This window comes from Mirounga angustirostris, unplaced genomic scaffold, assembly GCF_029215605.1.
Source record: "Mirounga angustirostris isolate CCGP_5_RB_7025 unplaced genomic scaffold, mMirAng1.0.hap1 SCAF_9, whole genome shotgun sequence".
Lineage (NCBI taxonomy): Eukaryota > Metazoa > Chordata > Mammalia > Carnivora > Phocidae > Mirounga > Mirounga angustirostris.
Window position 1 is genome coordinate 96,357,439 of NW_026991717.1, and position 25,003 is coordinate 96,382,441.

Consider the following 25,003-nt stretch of genomic DNA (forward strand, 5'->3'; position numbering starts at 1 on the left):
CACACATACACACATCAGAATAGCAGGATAAATCCCTATATACCCAACACCTATATTAATTTTTTTCTTACTTCCCTAGACAGGGTTAGTTACTCCTGCCTCAGCGATTCCATAGTACTATTTCTTAAACACTTATTACATTTATTTGTTGCGATTATTTAATATTCATCTTCTTCACTAAGCCATGAACTCCTTAAAGTCTGGCAGGGTTTTATTCATTTTTAGTATAGTACCCAAAGGTAATTAGAATGAATAACTGTTTATAAATATTCATAATTTGTTAAATGTTTAGACAAATAACAAACATTTATTGAGTTTTTACTCAGTGCATGTTCTTTTATGCATTACCTTATTTAATCTTAGTTACAACTCTGTAAGATAGGTACTATTATTATACATATTACAGATGAAGAAACCAAAGCACAGAGAAGTTAGGTAATTCACCCAAGATGAAGAGCGGAGTCTGTATTCAAACCCAGAAATTCTGATTCCATGGTCCATGTTTTTTGCCACACCCTACACTGCCTCTCTACAATGACACCAGACACAACTAGGCAGAATATTGGTCTATGCCTAAATCTGGTGACCATGAGTTGAAGGGAACCCTTCAACATTAAAACAAACTGGATAATTACACATTTTAAGAAGTAAAATGAACTTGGTGTGCTTTAGAAAAGAGGTCAAAGAGAATAAATGCCCTTTCAATACCTAAATTAAGAAATAAAGTGGAAGTGATCTTTCATTAGGTGCAGTATCTTATGAACTTGACTGAAGACTATATTCCTTGCTTACCTGATAATCATTACTCTCCTTAGTTGTCTATAAGTATATCCTGCTCAAGATTTAACACTTCGTGTAACTTTTTTCTTTATGAGACTTCTTGAAATACTTAATATGCTTCTCTTGAATTCCTATAAAATGCTCTATCTACTGTGGATGTCTGTGTGCCTAAAGGTAAATTATAATAAATTATAAATTTGTTTCTAATTCATTATACTGGGAGTGCAGTCTTGATGTGAAATAATACATGTGATCAATTCTTTTTTTGTAATAATAAAGTACTCTCTACATTTTCATAAAAATAGTGTTTTAGTAATTTGGTGGGAAATTCAATTCATTAAATGTATTATTATTCCTTAGGACATCCTTGAATGATGGGTCAGCACTGAAAGAATATTTATTATGTAGCAAGATATTTCTTGTAGTCTTTTTCAATAGTCAGAACATTAATTTCAATAGAGATTATCTCAAGCTCTTTTCTTTTAGAGATCTATTTATTTGAGAGAGAGAGAGAGAGAGAGCGAGCAGGGGGAGGGGCAGAGAGAGAGAATCCCAGACTCCCTGCTGAGGACAAAGCCCAATGTGGGGGGCTCAATCCCATGACCCAGGAGATCAAGACCTGAGCTTAACTGACTCAAGCTCTTAATGTTATAATATACTCACACACAAGAACACAAAGACAATGACAAGCAAATGTTACATAATCTTAAACAATTAGCGAATCCAGGTGAAGGCAGCACACTATACTGTTTTTGTAACTTTTCTGTGTTTCAAAGTAAAAGGTAAAAGCATTACCTAAAGAAACTCAATCATCTCAGATGGAAATATTGGCTTATATTTCCCAATGAACCTCATTAGAATTATTACTAATAGGTATTCCTGTTAAGCTTTAAATTAAGAAGGATTAAGTTCTCTTGAGAGGAGAATTTTTATTCCTTCCATGACTAAATTTCCAAGGAATGACCAGAGAGTTAAAAAATATTACTTGAGGGGCACCTGGATGGCTTGGAAGTTAAGCAACAGACTCCTGGTTTCAGCTCAGGTCATAATCTCTGGGTCCTGGGATCAGGCTCACGCTCAGTAGGGAGTCTGCTTCAGATTCTTTCCTTCTGTCCCTCCCACCACACACTGTCTCTCAAATAAATAAACAAACAAACAAACAAACAAACTCTTTTAAAAAAATTTTAAAAAGAAACAAAAAATAATGTTACTTGGCCCTGAATACGTCAATATTTTTTTTTAACGTTTTTTATTTATTTATTCATAAGAGTCAGAGAGGCAGAGGAAGAGGGAGAAGCAGGCTCCCCGCCTAGCAGGGAGCCCGATGCGGGACTCGATCCCAGGACCCTGGGATCATGACCGGAGCCGAAGGCAGACACTTAACCGTCTGAGCCACCCAGGCGCCCCTGAATACGTCAATATTGAACTGAGACCAGATATGTTCTTACCAACAGAAGGATAAATATAGAATATGTTGGAATATAATAAGTATATTATACAGTCACTTATAAATCAGGAAATGAAATTATTTTCTTGTTCCTCTTACATAAGGATTAAACATACCTTAAGAAAAAAAATCTATAATTTATCCGAGAAAAAAAAAAAAAAATGAAAGTACTTTGTGATCAACCTCAGAAGGATTAAATCTGAGGGGTGCCTAGGTGGCACAGTATGTTCAGCGCCTGCCTCTAGGTTTCGGCTCAGGTTGTGATCTCACGGTAGTGAGATCAAGCCCCTAGTCAGGCTCTGTGCACTCAGCACAGAGTCGGCTTGAGCTTCTTTCTCCCTCTGCCCCTACCCCTCACCCCTCCATACTCTCTCTCATTCTCTCTCTAAAGTAAGTAAGTCCTTTTTAAAAAGAATTACATTTGAAAAAAACAAAAAAGAAATATATTACCCATAAGATGAACTTTAAAGTACTGCTATGAATAACAACAATCCAACAATGTACTCTAAGATAATTTCAAGTAAACGGGGAGCCTGGGTGGCTCAGTCTTTAAGCGTCTGCCTTCGGCTCAGGTCATGGTCCCAGGGTCCTGGGATCGAGCCCTGCGTCGGGCTCCCTGCTCAGTGGGAAGCCTGCTTCTCCCTCTCCTACTCCCCCTGCTTGTGTTCCCTCTCTCCCTGCGTCTCTCTCTGTCAAATAAATAAAGTCTTTAAAAAAAAAGATAATTTCAAGCATGTAACATGCTATAATTTCTCATTACGTAGTTATTTTTCTATCTTGTTTATCATAAATTCTGGTTCTGGGAAATAAAACTTGAATAATATTTAAATGCTATGTCCACAAATAAATCTTCCTTGGTATATGACCGAAGCAAATACTTCAGATTGAAACAGGCTTAAAACTGCTCCAGGATTGTGCTTTCTACTCCCTAAGGAATGTGACGGCCTTAAATTACACTGGTCCAGCCTTCTTTCTTATGGTTCTCATCCAAAGTAAGCTTAACATGAAATGAAATTTCTTTTGGATGAGTACTTGAGCCAAAGAATATCACAAAAGGCAATCTACAGAAATGGAAGAAAATATTTGCAACTGATACATATAATAAAGTATTAATATCCAGAATATATAAAGAACTCCTATAACACAACAACAAAACACAAATAACCCCCCCCACCACCAAATAGCAAAGGACTTAAGTTTTTTTCCCCCAGGAACTTACACAAATGATTAACAAGCATATGAAGAGAAATGCAAATCAAAACCACAATGAAATACCACCTCACATCTAGCTGGATGGCTACTATCAAAAACCAAAAATACAGAAAATATCAAGTGTTGATGAGGATGTAGAGAAACTGGAATGCTTGTGCATTATTGGTGGAGATGTCAAATGGTATAGTGCTATGGAATAAAGTACAGTGTTTCCTCAAAAAATTAAAAACAGAGGGCGCCTGGGTGGCTCAGTTGGTTAAGCGACTGCCTTCAGCTCAGGTCATGATCCTGGAGTCCCGGGATCGAGTCCCGCATCGGGCCCCCTGCTTGGCGGGGAGTCTGTTTCTCCCTCTGACCCTCCTCCCTCTCATGCTCTCTGTCTCTCATTCTCTCTGTCTCAAATAAATAAATAAAATCTTTAAAAAAAAAAAATTAAAAACAGAATTACCATCTGATTCAGCAATTCCATTTCTGGGTCTATATCCAAAAGAACTGAAAGCAGGCTCTTGAGGAGATATCTGCATATCCACAGCAGCATTATTTACAATAGCCAGAAAGTAAAAGCAATCCAAATGTGCATTCACACTGGCTGCATACCAATATTTTTAACACTACTGAACAGTGTACTTAAAATCGCTAAGATGTGAAGTTTCAAGTTATGTGTATTTTACAATTACAAATAAATGTTTTAAAAAACCAAGAGTATCACAGTCATGAAGTTAAATGCATTACTTATTCCCACTGTATAACATAAAGACTGATTCCCAAGGACATATAAATTAATGTTTTAAAAAACCAAGAGTATCACAGTCATGAAGTTAAATGCATTTCTTATTCCCACTGTATAACATAAAGACTGATTCCCAAGGACAATAAATGCTAATAACTGGACCACAGTGTAGAATATTTAGGCCCTTCTGATCCCACTAATTGAGTTGCATGCTTACTGAGAACCAGTAATATATGTTTCCAAATATATTTATGCAAGTTGTGCTTATAATTATGTAATTTAATTACTCATTATATGAGTCAAAGAAATAGAAGTATAAAAGAAGATATTTATAAGGACACCTGGGTGGCTCAGTCAGTTAAGCAACCGACTGGATTTAGGCTCAAGTCATGATCTCAGGGTCATGAGATTGAGCCCAGTGCTGGACTCCGCCCTCAGTGTGGAATCTGCTTGAAATTCTCTTTCCTCCCTCCTTCTGCCTCAAACCCTGTTCCTGCTCTCTCTAAAATAAATAAAATAAAAATTTTTTTAAAAAAAAAGAAGATATTTATATGAAAACTCAATCAAGTAATTTTAAAGGCAAGCTCCATTAAAAAGGCATAAGGAAGATACTATAAAAGATTTGGAAAAATTCTAAGAACCTAGGTTTCTACACTCAAGAAACATCTGTTTTACAAACATCTTCAAATTCATGTACCATCTAAACAGAAATGGAAAACAGAAATCACAGAAGATAATTTTTGTGATGTAAGCAAGCAAGATTCATGTTCAAAGAAAAGATTTTACCCTAAGTCAACCGATTAACACATAAATACATATAAATCTCCATCTATAGGGGTTTTGTGGTTATTTAAATAAAATGTATATAATATTTTTAATGATTATTTTTTTAAGATTTATTTAGAGAGTGTGTGAGTGCATCGGAGTTGGAGAAGGGGCAGAGGGAGAGGGAGAATTCTCAAGCCGACTCCCCGCTGAGTGCAGAGCCCAACATGGGGCTCGATCCCATGACCCTAAGATCATGACTTGAGCTGAAATCAAGAGTGGCTGCTTAAATGACTGAGGCACCTAGGCACCCTGATTCTTTATTTTAATTAGCTGCCCAACTCTACTAGTCCTAATTACAATGGTTAAGAGGACATGGAGCCTAGTGATTAATTGGTGGCAAAGTAGCTAAGGCCTCAGGATGAGTCAGGCCATCATGGTTAATGTCCTGATTTCAGATGCAGACATAGTAGCTGTAAGATCAACCCTGAAGATTTTAAAAACCATTCATCCAGACAGGGAAAAAAATAAGCTTCAATTATAAAGTCAAACCAGAATTTTTAAATGTTGGCAAATATTTGAAGGAAGTTATAAGACTAATGATAGGACTTCCAATTAGACATGAATATTATCCAAAAAATTTTAGAAATCCAAACATACATCTGGGGCAGCCAATGTATTATTTATATGAAGCCTGCAATCATTTTTAAGAGCTCTTTATGGATCCATTAGTTTCCATAGAGATATTCAGAATCAAGTTGTTCATCTATTTGTGCTCAAAAGCTAGTGAGCTTCAGCATCACACATTATGGGTAATAAGACTTCATAAAAAAGAATTCTTGAGATAGCTATTCATTAGAAATCACCAAATGAATTCCTTGCCTAGGTGTCTACAGGATACAGAATTATTCTGGCTTTAATATTATTACTAAAGAGTTAGATGGAAAAAAATCTAAAAAGTTTATCTAAACCAACAACTTGGTATCCTAAAAGAGAGGTACAAAATACTCAGGCAGAAAGATGTCTAGCTTCTAAAAAGCAATTTAAAGAGTTGCAGAAGAAAATTTTACCGAGCAAGATATTTTGAAATTATGGGGCACCTGGATGGCTCAGTAGGTTAAGCATCTGACTCTTGATTTCGGCTAAGGTCATGATCTCGGGGTCATGGGATTGAGCCCTGCGTCACGCTCCACACTCAGCAGAGTCTGCTTCTCCCTCTCCCTCTGCTCCTCCCCCACCCTTGTGCTTGCTCTCTCTCTCTAATAAATAAAATCTTTAATAAATAAATAAATACATACATACATAAAAAGAGTTCAAGTTTTACCATAATTTTTTGTTAGATGTTGCTTGGGTCCTAGCTAAGAGAGGAAGAATACTATACTGCATGGTAAAAAAAAAAGAAGTCAACTTTAAAAGTACTTTTCTTAATAAGTTAAAACAAGACGGAAATTTAGACCAATGTTATACAAAAAAGTTATGAATTACTTACATAAGAGTTAAATCACTGTTACTGTGTGCCTCCAAAAAGTAATGAAAAAAGTAATTGATGTTATTACTGGCAGATAAAGACATATTTTCCTCTACCTACCACTTGGATATGATATGAAAACAAAAAATATAGGCTTTTCTCCATGGAAAAGAAGGTAGACATTTAAAATACTTCATTTTTATGAATAAAAAGTATGAAAAATAATATGACCAGATCAAAAACTAGCTCTTGGGGCGCCTGGGTGCCTCAGTCAGGTAACGTCTGCCTTTGCCTCAGGTCACGATCCCAGGGTCCTGGGATCGAGCTCCGCATTGGGCTCCCTCGGCTTCTCCCGCTCCCTCTGCCCCCTGCCCCTTGCTCATGCTCAGTCTCTCTCTCAAATAAATAAAATCTTAACAACAACAACAACAAAAAACAGGGTGCCTGGGTGGCTCAGTCATTAATCGTCTGCCTTCGGCTCAGGTCATGATCCCAGGGTCCTGGGATCGAGCCCCACATCGGGCTCCCTGCTTGGCGGGAAGCCTACTTCTCCCTCTCCCACTCCCCCTTATTGTGTTCCCTCTCTCGCTGTGTCTCTCTCTCTGTCAAATAAATAAATAAAATCTTTAAAAAAACAAAAAAAACCCAAAAAACTAGTTCTTAAGCCTCATAAATGCAAGTACTTTTGGCTCAGGAAGGCTTCACCTTACCTTTAATAATTCAAAATAGTGCCAACAATGATAAACAGGCACCAGCATAAGGCGTGGAAGGACATAACGAACTGCCTCTTTAAAACCATCAGCAATGGACTGCAAAGCAAAAAGATACAACTGTATATCTCTGGTATCAAGAATATATAACAGCAATGCCTAACAGAAATAACTTTTAAAAATACAAGATACAGACTTAATCAAAACTATAACAGAAAGCATGTTCTACATGGAAATTAAAGTGCTGTAAAATGAAGGATTTTTTCCTCTTGTAAGTTATTAAGTAGATATATACATTTCTTCATCTCTTATACAGCGAAAATAACTTTCACAGTAGTCCTATACAACCTTTCTTGAAAAGTTTTGGCTTCCCCGTACCCTAAAAGAATTTTGAAAGCTATGTACCCTCTTGTATATTTTTAGATGATCATTTGAAATGTTTTAAGTAGTTATGAAGGATGTACTTTTTGGGATACTGTGTATCGTAGATGTGATTTAAATATGTTTCACCAAACAATGATTAAATAAACTTCAGATTTAGCTTATTTATTTTATGAAAAATATCTGTCATATAACTACATTGACAAAGCCAATCTTCACTGTCAAAATAAAGAACTAGATCAGACAATTCCTCAGAAAGTCTAACTTCATTCTTAAAGTCAAACATACATGTTAATGTCACAGTCTGAAGTACAGGAAGCATCTGGAAGAATCTGTAACTGTTTCTAACATGTATCCCCCAGTATGAGAATTTCATAAGCCTCCTCTCTCCTTTATTCTAATGTCCAATGAATGATAAGGTCCTTTTTAAAAAAAATTAATATTCACCCTTATAAATGATCTCACTTCTTAATTCCTAGATATGGCAAGATATAGTTAGATATCACATGACATTTTAGCTACTAAGAGTTTTTATTTTTAACATAATTACCCTACCTCCTGCTTTTAAAAACCCTTTTGCTTTGCATTCAATGAACTCTCCTTCAAGAGCAAGTTTTTTGTTCCCACTGGCTGGGACCCTGCAGGATTTTATACCTTGGATCAATGCATAATGGGAAATTCAATATGGCAAGGCGTAATGTGTAAGAGAAATTGGAAAAGAGAACACAAAAACAAACAAGGTCGCAGCCAGGCTAGAAACTGATTCCCTTAAAGCTGTCTGTGCCCTTAATATCACCTGAAAAATCTTAGTGTATAGTTAGGGGTAGGTATATCCCAGTTTTGAAAACTAATCATCTGTAGAATAAATGATTTTCTAAAATTTATAAGGGATTTAAAAGTTACTCATATTGATTTTAAATGTCACTAGGTTGACTTATTTAAACTGGTATTTCTCCTCATCAGATAAATACAGACAACAGCAATATATGTGGAAAGAATCTCATATGATGCTTCTTAAAAGTATCCTCCCAGGCAAACTCTCCCATAATTCTCATAAAACTGTTAACTGAAGTTAAATTATAATTTGTTCAATGGACTTGCTACCATGATATGCTCAATCAACTTATTTTCCTAAGGATTAATTTCTTTCATCATTTGATTAATGAAAGATAGTGATGTGAATCACCCTAGATATATTTTTATATATTTTATATATAATGCTTTAACTGGAACCAAGATGAAACTTTAAAATTAAGTCTATAAAGATCAGCTATATTGTTAATTGGCACTGAAACAGCTACTAAAGTGTATCCTAAAGTGCTATTGCAATGTGTATTTATAGTGTAAGAACTATAAATAAAACAAGTATTTTAATATACGCCAAATGTGCTTAGTGTATTCCCATTTGATTTTCACAAAAACCATAAGAGATATACATTATCATCATGTCACAAATGAGCAAACTAAGCCTCAGAGGTTAAGTGACTTGCTCAGGATAACACAATTACTGATTGACCCAAAGCCAGAAGTTCTGACTCCAAAGCTAATATTCTTAAAGTGTGCTATATATCTTCTAAAAAAGTTTTTTGTTTTATGTTTTTTTTAATGAAGCATTACCTTCTTCACCTTTCACTGAATGGATCTTTTTAAAGTTAATACAGTACAAGTGAGTTTGGCGTGAAAAAGTGTTTTATTTAATTCTTTAAATTTCACTAAATATCTGGAGCAATAGTTAAATAACTGGATCCTAAACATTCAAATCCCACAGTAATAATTCCTAATAAAACAGGAATGAAACAAACGTTGTGAATGCTTTTAATGATTATGCAAAGATCTTATAGGTACACTGTCCCATTTAACTAATGTTTACTTTATGGTATATGAATATATAGGATTTAGCTTAAGAAAATTATTCCTTTGTTGAAGTAAATTTTGAAAATTAGGTGTAATTTTTATTCCAAGTTGACAAGTTATTGAATACAGCAGAAGATAATAATGGGAATTCACAGTAAAGAAGGCAGAGACCCAAAACCAGACAAAGACCCCATCAAAAAGGAGAATTACAGACCAATATCCCTGATGAACATGGATGCAAAAATTCTCACCAAAATACTAGCCAATAGGATCCAACAGTACATTAAAAGGATTATTCACCACGACCAAGTGGGATTTATCCCTGGGCTGCAAGGTTGGTTCAACATCCGCAAATCAATCAATGTAATACAATACATTAACAAAAGAAAGAACAAGAATCATATGATCCTCTCAATAGATACAGAAAAAGCTTTTGACAAAGTACAGCATCCTTTCTTGATCAAAACTCTTCAGAGCATAGGCATAGAGGGTACATACCTCAATATCATAAAAGCCATCTATGAAAAACCTACAGCGAATATCATTCTCAATGGGGAAAAACTGAGAGCTTTCCCCCTAAAGTCAGGAACACAGCAGGGATGTCCACTATCACCACTGCTATTCAACATAGTATTGGAAGTCCTAGCCACAGCAATCAGACAACAAAAAGAAATCAAAGGCATCCAATTTGGCAAAGAAGAAGTCAAACTCTCACTCTTCGCAGATGATATGATACTTTATGTGGAAAACCCAAAAGACTCCACCCCAAAACTGCTAGAACTCATACAGGAATTCAGTAAAGTGGCAGGATATAAAATCAATGCACAGAAGTCAGTGGCATTCCTATACACCAACAATAAGACAGAAGAAGGAGAAATTAAGGAGTCGATCCCATTTACAATTGCACCCAAAACCATAAGATACCTAGGAATAAATCTAACCAAAGAGACAAAGGATCTGTACTCAGAAAACTATAAAATACTCATGAAAGAAATTGAGGAAGACACAAAGAAATGGAGAAACGTTCCATGCTCATGGATTGGAAGAACAAATATTGTGAAGATGTCAATGCTACCTAGAGCAATCTACACATTCAATGCAATCCCCATCAAAATACCATCCACTTTTTTCAAAGAAATGGAACAAATAATCCTAAAATTCATATGGAACCAGAAAAGACCCCGCATAGCCAGAGGAACGTTGAAAAAGAAAAGCAAAGCCGGTGGCATCACAATTCCGGACTTCCAGCTCTATTACAAAGCTGTCATCATCAAGACAGCATGGTACTGGCACAAAAACAGACACATAGATCAATGGAACAGAATAGAGAGCCCAGAAATGGACCCTCAACTCTATGGTCAACTCATCTTTGACAAAGCAGGAAAGAATGTCCAATGGAACAAAGACAGTCTCTTCAACAAATGGTGTTGGGAAAATTGGATAGCCACATGCAGAAGAATGAAACTGGACCATTTCCTTACACCACACACAAAAATAGACTCCAAATGGTTGAAAGACCTCAATGTGAGACAGGAGTCCATCAAAATCCTAAAGGAGAACACAGGCAGCAACCTCTTTGACATCAGCCGAAGCAACTTCTTCCTAGAAACATCGCCAAAGGCAAGGGAAGCAAGGGCAAAAATGAACTATTGGGACTTCATCAAGATAAAAAGCTTTTGCAAAGCAAAGGAAACAGTCAACAAAACCAAAAGACAACCGACAGAATGGGAGAAGATATTTGCAAATGACATATCAGATAAAGGGCTAGTATCCAAAATCTATAAAGAACTCATCAAACTCAACACCCAAAGAACAAAGAATCCAATCAAGAAATGGGCAGAAGACATGAACAGACATTTTTCCAAAGAAGACATCCAAATGGCCAACAGACACATGAAAAAGTGCTCAATATCGCTCGGCATCAGAGAAATCCAAATCAAAACCTCAATGAGATACCACCTCACACCCGTCAGAATGGCTAAAATTAACAAGTCAGGAAACGACAGATGTTGGCGGGGATGCGGAGAAAGGGGAACCCTCCTACACTGTTGGTGGGAATGCAAGCTGGTGCAGCCACTCTGGAAAACTGTATGGAGGTTCCTCAAAAAGTTGAAAATAGAGCTACCATATGATCCAGCAATTGCACTACTGGGTATTTACCCCAAAGATACAAAAGTAGGGATCCGAAGGGGTACGTGCACCCCGATGTTTATAGCAGCAATGTCCACAATAGCCAAACTGTGGAAAGAGCCAAGATGTCCATCAACAGATGAATGGATAAAGAAGATGTGGTATATATATACAATGGAATATTATGCAGCCATCAAAAGGAATGAGATCTTGCCATTTGCAACGACGTGGATGGAACTGGAGGGTATTATGTTGAGCGAAATAAGTCAAAAAGAGAAAGACATGTATCATATGACCTCACTGATATGAGGAATTCTTAATCGCAGGAAACAAACTGAGGGTTGCTGGAGTGGGGGGTGGGGTGGGAGGGATGGGGTGACTGGGTGATAGACACTGGGGAGGGTATGTGCTCTGGTAAGCGCTGTGAATTGTGCAAGACTGTTGAATCTCAGATCTGTACCTCTGAAACAAATAATGCAATATATGTTAAGAAAAAAAAAAGAAGAAGGTAGCAGGAGGGGAAGAATGAAGCGGGGGAAATCGGAGGGGTGGACAAACCATGAGAGACGATGGACTCTGAAAAACAAACTGAGGGTTCTAGAGGGGAGGGGGGTGGGAGGATGGGTTAGCCTGGTGGTGGGTATTGAGGAGGGCACATTCTGCATGGAGCACTGGGTGTTATGCACAAACAATGAATCATGGAACACTTCATCTAAAACTAATGATGTAATGTATGGGGATTAACATAAGAATAAAAAAAAACCTAAAAAAATAAAAATTAAAAAAAATAATAATAAAAAAAGAAGGCAGAGAGAAGATTTTAAGTTCAGTTTTGAATGCGTTATATTTGAAATGCTTGTGTGATATCCAAGTGAATTAGCTCAAAGGGCAGCTGGTTATATGAAAGTGTATATACACACACAGTGCTCATAAGAGTGTTATGGCTTGAAAATACAAATAGGAAGTCACCAGTATATAGGCAATAGCTAAAGCAGAATGTACAGATAAAGTCACTTATGGAGAGTACAGAGGGGCAGAAAAGAATGGGCTGATAATTGAAGCTGGAGAACATCTACAATTATGGAGACTAAGGAGAAATTAAAGAAGATAAAAATTAGAAGGAAGTATCATGGGAGCCAAAAGGACAAGGAGGGGATGAACAAATACTACAGGCATAAATATGAAATCAAAATATCCATTGGACTTGGCAATTAAGTTCATTTTCAAGGGCAGTTTTTAGTGTATATCCTGATCAGAATACAGATGGTAGCAGTTTGATAAAGAATGGTAAAAAGTAATATGAAGATAATTGGCTAAAAATGAAAAGGGGGACAACAGCTAGAGTGAAGAAAGTTTTGTTTATTTATTTGCTTGTTTTAGGACAATAAAGGCCATATTCATATGCTAAGGGAGAAGAGCTGGTCTAGATGCAGGATGTCTCTACAGCAGTAAGTAGTCAAGGATCAATGCCAAGGTAACCTTTGTTAAGTGTTGAAAGGGTAAAAATGTAATTCTGTCTCTCCACTTTCTTTCATTTTATCTAACTGCATTACTGAACCAATTAATTTGCATAGTCCCCATTAATATATCTCCTTTAAATTACAGGCCTGGTAGAGAAGTCAGTATGGGTATCACATGAGGATATTCTCCACTCTTTATGATTCCTATTCCAGCTCCTGCAGGGAGTAAGATCCTGAAAGAGCTCTGCATATTATTTCTATATCCCAGATCTAGAATGTGCCAGATTCTTGTAGTCACTCAGTTTGTGTAATAATATTCTATAAAATATTTCTACATTAAGGACAGATTGAAAGAACTTGAAACAAAAAAGAGAAGACAATCTAAAACAAGCTTACAATGAACAGATTTTGAAGGACTGGTGAATTAGTTCCTTAATGTGCTTTATGAAAGGGTTCCAGAACTTACAAATATTTGAAGAATAAGATGGTGAAATATTTCTTTGGTTGCTTTATAAAAAAAAAAAACAAAAAAACAAAAAAAACAAACATTCAATTTAAGTTTACCTGAAAGTGTAGAGCCACCGCAGGTCTGGCCATCAACTTACTGAAATGTTCATTAAATTTTGGAGAAAGAATGTCCTGTGATAACGTTTCATAAGGATCAAATGCTTGCTCCTATTTTTTTAAAAAGGAGAACGTGTTAGGTTTAAAAGAACATCTTTTCTACTAATATGGCAGATTATTTAATAGTAAATTTTTATTTAAGTTCTCAACTACGTTTCAGAACTTTTTGCTCTCACTTTTAGGGGTCAAACAATAACTAGGAAATTTTTTTAAATGTATGTAATGATCTTGAGTGATACATGACAAGGTCTTAAAATAGGTCACTGAATTTGTGGTCATAAGTTATCAAACTATTAAAATGCTTATGCACATTTATTCCCAGTAAATGAAGAGTATTTATTAGTAAAACAAGCTTGGGATTTGAAATTTCAGTTAGGCTTACCTAGGTTAAAATGAGTTTATACCTAAGATACTCTCCAAGGAAGCAAAACCTGGTACCACTGTTTCATCCACTCTACACTTTTCAAAATTAGAAACAGAAAGGAAAGACTAATATATAGTAAAATAACAAAGCAGAAATTGCCCATATTTTGTACGATGTTTATATTTCTTTTTTTTTTTTAATTTTTTTTTTCTAAAGATTTTATTTATTTATTTGACAGAGAGAGACACAGCGAGAGAGGGAACACAAGCAGGGGGAGTGGGAGAGGGAGAAGCAGGCTTCCCGCGGAGCAGAGAGCCCGATGCGGGGCTCGATTCCAGGACCCCGAGATCATGACCCGAGCCGAAGGCAGATGCTTAACGGCTGAGCCACCCAGGCACCCCCGATGTTTGTATTTCAATAAATTCCTATTACTTGACAATAATCAATATCCCCAATGTTTAGTTACAACTAAGAGTCTTGTTTCATTTTTGTATTTTAAAAATACAGTATGTTTTGGGGCGCCTGGGTGGCTCAGCCGTTAGGGTGGGGGTCCTGGGATTGAGCCCCACATCGGGCTCCCTGCTCAGCGGGAAGCCTGCTTCTCCCTCTTCTACTCCCCCTAATTGTGTTCCCTCTCTTGCTGTGTCTCTTTCTGTCAAATAAGTAAAATCTTAAAAAAAAAAAAAAATACAGTATGTTTTTCAGAAAATAACAAGTATTGGTGAGGATAAGAGAAACTGAAATCCTCATCCATTGCGAGTGGGAATATAAAATACTGTAGCCCCTGTGGAAAACAGTTTGGCAGTTCCTCAAAAAGTGAAACAAAGAATTACCCCATGACCCAGCAATCCACTACTGGATATATACCCAAAAGAATTGAAAATAAGAGACTCAAACAGATACTTGTATGGCAATGTTCACTGCAGCATTATTCATAATAGCCAAAAGATGGAAACACCATGTGTCCATCATCAAATAAATGGATAAACAAAACATGATACATATATACAATGGAATATTACTCAGCCATAGAAAGGGATGGGGTTCTGATACATGCTATGATGGATGAACCCTGAAAACATGTTAAGTGAAATAAGCAGACACAAAAGAATATTGCTATGATTCCACTTATATCAAGTATCTAGGATCAGCAAATTCATGTTGACAGAAAGTAGATTAGAGGTTACCAGGGGTTAGGAGGGAGGGAAGAATAGGGAGTCACTGCTTAGTGAGTACAGAGTTTCTGTTTGGGGTGATAAAAAGGTTTTAAAAAAGACAGCAGTGATGGTTGTATAATACTGTGAATTTGATTAATGCCACTGAATTATGCACTTAAAAATGGTTAAAATGGCAAATCTTAATGTATATTTTACCACAATAACAAAATAAAAATTAGAAAATACATTGTTTTTGAACCATGATATATTTAAGAGAACAGCAAGCAACCAGGCTACAGATTAATATGCTAAAATGTTGCAATATAAAAACTTGCTAGTAAGAATCAAGGCTGATTATTTTGCTTAGGTATCAGTAATTGAATACTTCTATACTATCAGTTTCATTGTCTCTAAAATGGATATAATAAAAGTGATCTATATTTTCCAAAAAATATAGGCAGAGATTGTAACATTAGAAATTCTTTTACATGAAAACTAAAGAAAGCACTTTTACAACCTGTTTTCCAACAGCAATAAAAATGGCCAATGAGTATACAAAGATGTTCAACATGATTAGTTTTAAGAATAAAAGCTCTTTTCCCCCCTCATTAGACTGGGAAAAATAAATAGAATAACACCTAGAGTTAGTGAAGGTGTGGGAAAAAGAGCAGCATATATTAGAGCTTATGTGGAAGTAAATTTGGTAAAATGTTTTAAAGTTCTAAAAATTTCCTCGTCTTTAATACTACAATTCCACTTCTAGGAATACATCCTAAAATAATTATTAGACTATGATGACAGTATAAATATATTTGTTGTAATATTGTTTATAATAACAAAAAATGGAAACAACCTAAATATTTATTAATAGTAAGGAGTTAAAATATGTTATGGTGTCTCCATATAACATGGTGCTAATTCAGACTTCAAAATCAGTGTTGAAGGAGGGGTGAGGGGATGGGTGAAATAGGTGAAGGGGATTAGAGGCACAAACTTCTAGTGAGTAAATCACAGGGATGAAAAGTATAGCATAGGTAATATAATCAACAATATTGTAATAATGTTGTATGGTGACAAATGGTAACCACACATATGGCCGTGAACACCGTGTAATGTACAAGAATTGTTGAATTTCTATCTTACACACCTGAAACTAATATAACATTGTATGTCAACTAAACTTCAACTAATATATTAAAAAAATTGTGTGGAAGTCTATTTATTAACATGGAAAATGTTCATGATATATTGAGAACAGGAGAAAATAGTTAACAGTCTATTATCGTAAATAAAACGGGTTTGTATCTATATAGAAAAAAATTTTTTTTTTAAAGTTTTTTTTTTTTTTTTAAAGATTTTATTTATTTATTTGAGACAGAGAGAATGAGAGACAGAGAGCATGAGAGGGAGGAGGGTCAGAGGGAGAAGCAGTCTCCCTGCCGAGCAGGGAGCCCGATGCGGGACTCAATCCCGGGACTCCAGGATCATGACCTGAGCCGAAGGCAGTCGCTTAACCAACTGAGCCACCCAGGCACCCAAAAAAAATTTTTTTTAAAAGATTTTATTTATTTATTTGAGAGAGAGAGAGAGAAAGAGCACAAGAGGGGGTAGCAGGAGAGGGAGAAGCAGACTCCCTGCTGAGCAGGTAGCCCGATGAAGGACTCGATCCTGGGACTCCAGGATCATGACCTGAGCCGAAGGCAGTCGCTTAACCAACTGAGCCACCCAGGCGCCCTATAGAAAAATATTTTTAAGGATTAAATAATATATGTTGTAAGGATAAGTTATCTCTGGGTATGGCAAAATTGAGTGATTTTCATTTTATACTTGCCTCTATTTTTCTGAATATTTTTACAATAAGCTACATTATTTTTATAATCATCACCTAAAAGACAAAATGATTTTCACGTTGGGAAAAAAATTAAAATATAAACCTCCTTTTCAATTTTTGGAAACTAAAACCAAAATCTATAAAAGCTAAACAGCTATGGTCAACAGAATTTATTTTCTTTCACCTTAAATACACATGCCATTAAAAAAAAATCCTAGCCATATGCACTCCAATGTTCATAGCAGCAATGTCTGCAATAGCCAAACTGTGGAAAGAGCCGAGATGCCCTTCAACAGATGAATGGATAAAGATGATGTGGTCCATATATACAATGTAATATTACTCAGCCATCAGAAAAGATGAATACCCAACTTTTACACCAACATGGATGGGACTGGAGGAGATTATGCTAAGTGAAATAAGTCAAGCAGAGAAAGTCAATTATCATATGGTTTCACTTATTTGTGGAACATAAGGAACAGCATGGAGGACATTAGGAGAAGGAAGGGAAAAATGAAGGGAGGGAAATCGGAGGGAGAGATGAACCACGGGAGGCTATGGACTCTGAGAAACAGGGTTTTAGAGAGGAGGGGGGGTGGGGGGATGGGTAAACCTGGTGATGGGTATTAAGGAGGGAACGTATTGCATGGAGCACTGGGTGTTATACGAAAACAATGGATTGTGGATCACTACATCAAAAACCAATGATGTATTGTATGGTGACTAACATAACATAATAAAATTTTTAAAAAATCCTAAATGTTACTACTCAACCAACTTTCACTATAAATATTATCATAAATACACTATAAAATAAGTGTCACTAAAAATATAGACAATGTAATTTTAGTTTGCTACTGGTTCAATCTTAAGTATTGTTTTATAGCAGTCAGCAATGTCCTCTAATTTTCACAGAGAATATCTTACTAATTTTTTAATACACTATTTAGAACTTTAATGAGAATTATAAAGTACTTTTATAAACTTACTTCTGCCAAATCTTCAAAACAGCTGCCAGCTAACGGATGAGGACTGCTTTCATCAGTCATTTCAACTGTGTCTTCAATTAAACCTAAAAGTTTCACAGTTAATTCATGTATATCTGAAATGTTACTGAAAATCCTGTCAATATCCTGAAAAAAAAGAAAAGTTAAGACATGTGAGGTTGAAATATTGTTTAAAAATTGCTAAATATAAGTAATATAAGTGTTAAGGGTGTATTTTCATCCAATTACATACTAATATACTCCAAGACATGTAATATATTCTATAACAAAGCAAAAGTCCATCATGAATACAAATGTGAAATTAAAAAAACCTCCTGGATTACATACAGTAAATTTACTGGGAAATATAAATTATATGTAGTTTTGTTCAATAATTCTAAAATCTCCTATTGTGGATAAATCTAAGCAACTCTTCACATAGAGAATCCTGGCATTTGAGTATTTTCAAATTGGCTAAGAGGCTAAAAATCTTGATCAAGGTCTTATAGAGCTAGTTAATAAAAGCTGGGTTCAAAATGAAAACATGACTCCTAATCCAAATACAATCCAGTTTCACAACTTGTGGCCTGTCTCCTAAATTTGAGGTGGAATTAAGACTTCATTCAAGCTTCCATGTGTGAATTACATCTGGATTAAGAAATGTTAATTTCTTAAACAGACCGTTATGACTGATCATGCAGGTTATGGCCAACTATCATTCACTCTTCCATGTTGTAATGGAAACACTACACGCTGTGGAACCTGACAGACCTGAGCATGGATCTTGACCCCACACTTGTTAGATAAATGACTCTGGATTAGGTCACTTACTACGTTTCAGGCACTATTACAAGTACTTGACATGTAATCTCATAACAGCCTTATTATATAGGCACTATCATCATCCTCATTTTTACAAATGAGGAAACCAGCTCAAAGCAGCTAAGTAAATTGCTCAAGGTCACACAGCTGGTATATTAATATCTATCTACCCTCATAAGGTTCTTAGTAGGATTAAATGAGATGATTTCCACAAACTGCTCCTGGCATATATTAGGTCCTCCACAAATGTGAGCTTTTTTTTTTTTTTAAAAGATTTTATTTATTTATTTGAGAGAGAGAGAGAGTGAGAGAGTGAGCACAAGAGGGGGTAGGGTTAGAGGGAGAAGCAGACTCCCCGCCAAGCAGGGAGCCCAATGTGGGACTCGATCCCGGGACTCTGGGATCATGACCTGAGCCGAAGGCAGTCGCTTAACCAACTGAGCCACCCAGGCGCCCAAATGTGAGCTTTTTGAAGACAAAGGGATAGGGCCTAAAGGAGTAAATTAAGATTAGTTTTAAATCACTCATTCCTTTATCACATATTTGCTGAGTACTATGCTCTGATCTCAGATGGTCTTTACCTCAAAAGTTTACAGTCTATTGAGACTAAAAAATACAGTAGAAAAAAATACAGTAAATATAGCAAATCCATATCTAAATGTTAAAAAAAGTTTAAAAAGATAAGGAATTCCCTCTTTCTCTTGACCCTTCAGTACCATAGTTGAAATTTTCTATCAAATCAGCACTATCAATGAGAAGAGACCCCATAAAAATTAATTCCTGAGGAATGAAAACTAATGGGACACAGAAAAGCCAAAGAAGATAAAATAAGCTACTAGCATCTGTTAGGTTTTTATTCTTAGATAGAACCAATTATACTGTGGTATAAAAGAACTCAAATTCAAGTTCAACTTCTGTAACTTACCAAGTCATAATCGTTTTGTGTCAATTTCCTTATCTTAGTAAGGCAGAGATGATAATACCTGTCTCATCTATCTCAGAGGAGTGTTACAAGGGTCACATAAAATAGACAGTACTTTGAAAATGACAAAATGCAATTAAAGCAGTGTGTCCAGTGGGAGCTGCTACAAAACATTAAACATAAGTACCAAAAAAAAGGACAGAAGCCAACTAAAAAACCCTACATTATCACTGAAACTCATGCTTTTGGAAAAGAATCAAAGAGGCTAAATCACTTCCTAATCTTAAACACTCAGCCAGCTGTGTCTGCACATTCACTCATGTAATAGTTATTTGGGGGAGGAAATCAGGAGGTAGAAAAAAGGCGGAGTATTTAAAGTGAAGGGCAGACACACAGACATCTAAGGAAAAATAAATCATGGGATAAAGAAAGGAAAGAAAAAAAAACTTCTTAAAAAAGACAGTATTTGTCTAGCTGTATTCCTTAAGTTGACTTTAGAAGCTACAGAGGTAAGAAAAAGGACAAGGCTCCCATCCTACTGCCAGCACTTCTAGCCCATATTCCAGTGGAGTAGCTCTGCCTTTGTTGTTTTGTTTTGTTTTGTTTTGTTTTAAAGATTTTATTTATTTATTTGACAGAGAGAGACACAGTGAGAGCAGGATCACAAGCAGGGGGAGAGGGAGAAACAGGCTTCCCGCGGAGCAGGGAGCCTGATGCGGGACTCGATCCCAGGGCCCCGGGATCATGACCTGAGCCGAAGGCAGACGCCCAACGACTGAGCCACCCAGGCGCCCCGCTCTGCCTTTGTTTATGTGGCACTCGGCATGAACTTTTTTCTTAAAAAGTTCCACTGTTAAAACTTTAAACCACTGCCTTAAAGTACTTACCAAAAGACATGAAAAAGTATTAAGTCTTTCTTTTCTAGACCATACATCTTTTTCACTACGTTCAAACGAATGACTATAAACCTCAAATCCTGCACAGCAGGAAGATTCCACTCCCGTGCAGTCCCCCTTTCCAATCAGGGCAGCTGTGTGCACTTGTGTCTGACTTCCACTGTCACTGCCCTTAATACAGAACAATTCACATATTTTAAAAACCATAAATACTACATAACAGAATATTTTTGTTATACACTCATAAAGTATAAAAAGTTCCTACTTGTGATTTTAAGCTGCTTTTGGGGTACATAAAATTTCAAACCAAAAAGGTACTTACAGAAGGTTTAAACAGCTTTCTGTCGGAAAGAAAGGCTTCTCGAAACACTTTTATGATCATATTTAGTTCCCGTAGATACTGCCTTTCTTCTGCAATTTCAGTTCTGACAAGGTCATAGTAGTTTAATTCACCTGAAGAACTGGGTTCATCTTCACAGAGAGAAACCAAACCTATGTCATCCTGGTCAAACATGTCCATCAAAACCTGACAAATATAAATCAATAATGTAGAAACTTATTTTCCATACTTTTATAAAATGGTCTCAAGGTATTTAGAATTAAAACATTAAACAATGAGAGCTGTGCGCATTACAAGCTAATTTATATAAGAAAATTCAAATAAGAGAAATATGAAAAGTTGAAGGGAAAAAAAGTCCAAACAAAACTGGATATGCAAAAATAAATATTTATAGAAATAAGATAAGCCTAACACTGAAATATATGTGTGTATACATATAAATGTGTGTATATACACACACACACATAAACTATACACACATATAATAGCAAAAAGGAGCATACCTTTCAAGGACAACAATCTGAGCCAAAATCCTGGTTCAATCACTTACTTACCTGTGATTACAGACAAGTTATTTATTCTTTTGAAAGCAGATTCCTTCTATGTAAAATGTAACTGATGAGAAAATTCAATGAGGTGGTATACATAAAATGCATACAACTATGTCTGGCAAAGAGTAGGCATTCAAAATAGTGGTACTTCCTTGTCCTGTTGTAAAGAAAGCTATATGCACTTGGAAAAAAGAAAAGGATACTACTGTAGAAGCACATGACAGAGCACACTGTGATGCTTTTCTCATGCATAGTTACCATACCAGCAACCGCTATTAAGCAGTTAAAGAAGGTGCCTGTACCAGCGCAGGAAGAGAGGACTGTTAGGAGACTGGTTAGATACAGGAGAACAGACCAAATAGGAAAATATATTAAGAAAAATGGGAGCCAGATTTCTGTCAGACAAGACAGTTATAAATATGAACAAGGGGAGGCTAAAATGAACCCTGTGGTATTGGTTTGGATTGGAGAGATCTGTGAATTCATATAAAGATAGATAATTCTTTTTTGGTAGACACAGGGTAGTTCTTGAGTTAGAAGCTTAAGCCTGAGAGAACGGTAAAGCAGATTTCCCAAAATTGTTCTACCCACTCAGAAGTAGGTAAATACAATACTATCTTCTAAGCAGAACTGAATTACCACCTGCGTTATAGGTCCACCCCCACTTAAATGTAGGTTGGTGCTAACATATCACCTATGTTGGAAAATAAACAACTTGTGAAAGTACACGCCTTTATTAGTTTTCTTGGGCTGCCATAACAACAAAAACATAGATGAGAAATAAATATAGATGTGTTGTATACATATAATGTATACACACACACACTCCCCAAATCTGGCATCTAGAGACCAGAACATGTACACCGTAATAGCAGTCAGTTTACCTAGCACCCAGATCTTGGTTTCTAAATACCATTCTCCACTAAAAGGAACCTGGAGTTTTTAGAAAATGACTAATCCCAGGCGTGAGCAGCATGTAAAGAAAAGCTGAACCTGGAACATCTTCTGTCAAGAGGAAGTGTTCAAAGAATGATACAGACAGAGAAGCCAACTTAAAGGAGCTCCCACTGGCCAGATCTAGGACAATTTGAATTATCAAAATAAGTAATGAAATAATGGAAAGCATATTAAATGAGAATCCATGAGCCTATATTAAAATAAACAAATGAATAAATTTCAAGTGCAATGAGGAACAAGATATTCACGATCTTAAAATATTCCACAAAATATTTATTAATTACAAAAGGGAAAATAGTACTTCAAGGCAGAGAAGCCTGGAAAACAACCCCTTAATCAAGTGATCAAAATGAACATCACCAGTGATGGGACACATCAAAATTGTGTGCCATGTGAGAAATGCAATGAAAAGAGTACAGCACTACTTCTATGATATTCCTGGCCAAAGATCCATAACCTGAATTTAATGAAGAGAAAATACCAGAAAAAAACTAAAGTAAGGGACTTTTTCTTTTTTTAAGTAGGCTCCACACCCACTGTGAAGCCCAATGTGGGGCTTGAACTCACGACCCTGAGATCAAGACCTTAGCCAAAATCAAGAGTCGGATGCTTAATTGACTGAGCCACCCAGAAGCCTCAGTAAGGGACATTTTAAACAATTACAACCAGTTGTAATCCTCAAAAGTATCAAGGCCACAAAAGTTAAAGGATTATGAGGAATTATCCCAGACTGAAAGATACATGACTAATTCTGGACTGGATCATTTTGCTATAAAGGACATCACTGGGACAACTGGCAAAACTTGAATAGGGCCCGAAAATTAGATAGTATAATGTATCAAAGTTAATTTCCTGGATTTTGATTGTCATACCATGGTATGCGGAAGAATGTTTTTGTTTGTAAACTATGTTGGCAACTTACTCTCAAGTGGTTCAGGGCACAGGGGAGTATCTTTTATTGTACCTACAACTTTTCTGAAGTCTGAGATAGAAACTTTTTTTTTTTAAAGCATGTCATCATAATTTTAGAAGTCAAATAGAAATATCTAGGAATTTCTACTATGAAATTCAAGTGAAAAATCATTTTTGAGATCAAGGCAGACTACAGCAGATCTCAACAATAACTGCACATCAGAATCACCTGGGATGCTTTCAAAATATATCGAGGCTTAGAGTCCTAACCCAGGTCAAGTAAATCAGAACCTCTGGGAGTAAGATGCAGGCATCACTATTCTTTCTGGTAGTTCTGTTGTACAGTCAAAGTAGAGAACCACTGGCATGTGCCAAGTTCTAGGGGTCATTCAACCTTAGTGGTCTAGTTTAGGCATCTTCTCTATGAAGTGTTCCTGGTCTCCCCCATGCCAGAGGTGACCACTTTCTCCACTGCACTTTGGCTTATAATAGTTTTTAATCACACTGTGCTGCAATTATTATGTTTTTTACCGTATTTTTTTCCCCACTAAAATAAATTCCTTCTAACACAGGGACTGCTGTCTTGTTCAATGCTGGATCCTTAAAGCTCAGGGCAGTGACTGGCACATTGACAGATACCCAAAAATGTTCATTTAAAAAGTAAAAAAAAAAAAAAAAAGTAGAAAGGAAAGAAAAGGAGAAGAAAGGAAAATAAAGAGACTTAGTTTCTTCCCCCAGAGGCTTACAGCCAGGAAGCAATGAGGTAACTAACAAAAACAGTATCAGAAGGAAGAAACACCGGCATTGCAGTCTTCTGCTCTCTAGCTGTGCCCCACTATTCTGTGAAACCAAAGTATGCTTTTCAAAATTACTTATACTTAAAAGTACCCGACTGCTCTGTATATATTTTCTTTCTAAAAAGATAAAACTCAAAACTGTTTTTCTTAAATTGGTTTGAGGCTTTGGCTGTTTTTCTCTTGTAGGCGAAAGATTCTTGAGGGGCCGGGGGGGAGATTCCCATCCTGTCATATGCTGAAAGTATCATGGTTTGTCTAAAACACCAGCATTTTTCTGTCTTCCAACACCAGGAATTATAAAAATTACTAATATAAACGTGTATAAAAAAGACAGAGGCAGAAGTGACATATAGTCACTATTATTCAAGTTAAATTTATTTATTTATTTATTTATTTATTTATTTATTTATTTATTTATTTTTAAAGATTTTATTTATTTGACAGAGAGAGACACAGTGAGAGAGGGAACACAAGCAGGGGAAGTGGGAGAGGGAGAGGGAGAAGCAGGCTTCTCACTGAGCAGGAAGCCCAATGCGGGACTCGATCCCAGAACGCTGGGATCAGGACCTGAGCCGAAGGCAGACGCTTAACAACTGAGCCACCCAGGCGCCCCCTCAAGTTAAATTTAAATACCACTTAACACTTACCTTATCTGCACACATTGACACTTTAATGTCCTGCTGAGATATTTCATAATGTCGGATATTAAAAACATAATTACCAGCCAACTTCAAAATATCAGCTGAGATATACTCTAGTACAGCCACAATATACAGGGATACATGATAGTCCACTTTGTACCCTAAAACTTCCTGTGGAAAGAATACACAATTTAATTCCAAAAAATGGCACTGTCAAGTATCAGTTAAACACTGAAAAATTTTATCCAACACTCTTGCTTACAAAC

At 36.2% G+C, this 25,003-nt stretch overlaps 1 protein-coding gene across 6 annotated transcripts in view; it reads right to left on the bottom strand.

Moving 5' to 3' along the window:
- Positions 1 to 25,003, bottom strand: part of SOS2 (SOS Ras/Rho guanine nucleotide exchange factor 2) — an 89,039-nt gene that overhangs the window by 38,127 nt on the left and 25,909 nt on the right. For 5 of the 6 annotated variants that reach the window (XM_054513694.2, XM_064571009.1, XM_045900804.3 and 2 more), the window contains 5 exons: positions 24,744 to 24,908; positions 20,862 to 21,065; positions 17,903 to 18,046; positions 13,502 to 13,612; positions 7,113 to 7,211 (listed from right to left, as the gene is read on the bottom strand). In XM_054513694.2, the coding sequence (XP_054369669.1) occupies positions 7,113 to 7,211; positions 13,502 to 13,612; positions 17,903 to 18,046; positions 20,862 to 21,065; positions 24,744 to 24,908 (723 nt within the window). Of the gene's footprint in view, positions 1 to 7,112; positions 7,212 to 13,501; positions 13,613 to 17,902; positions 18,047 to 20,861; positions 21,066 to 24,743; positions 24,909 to 25,003 lie in introns of those variants that run through there. The other variant, XM_045900807.3, reaches the window with a different exon arrangement.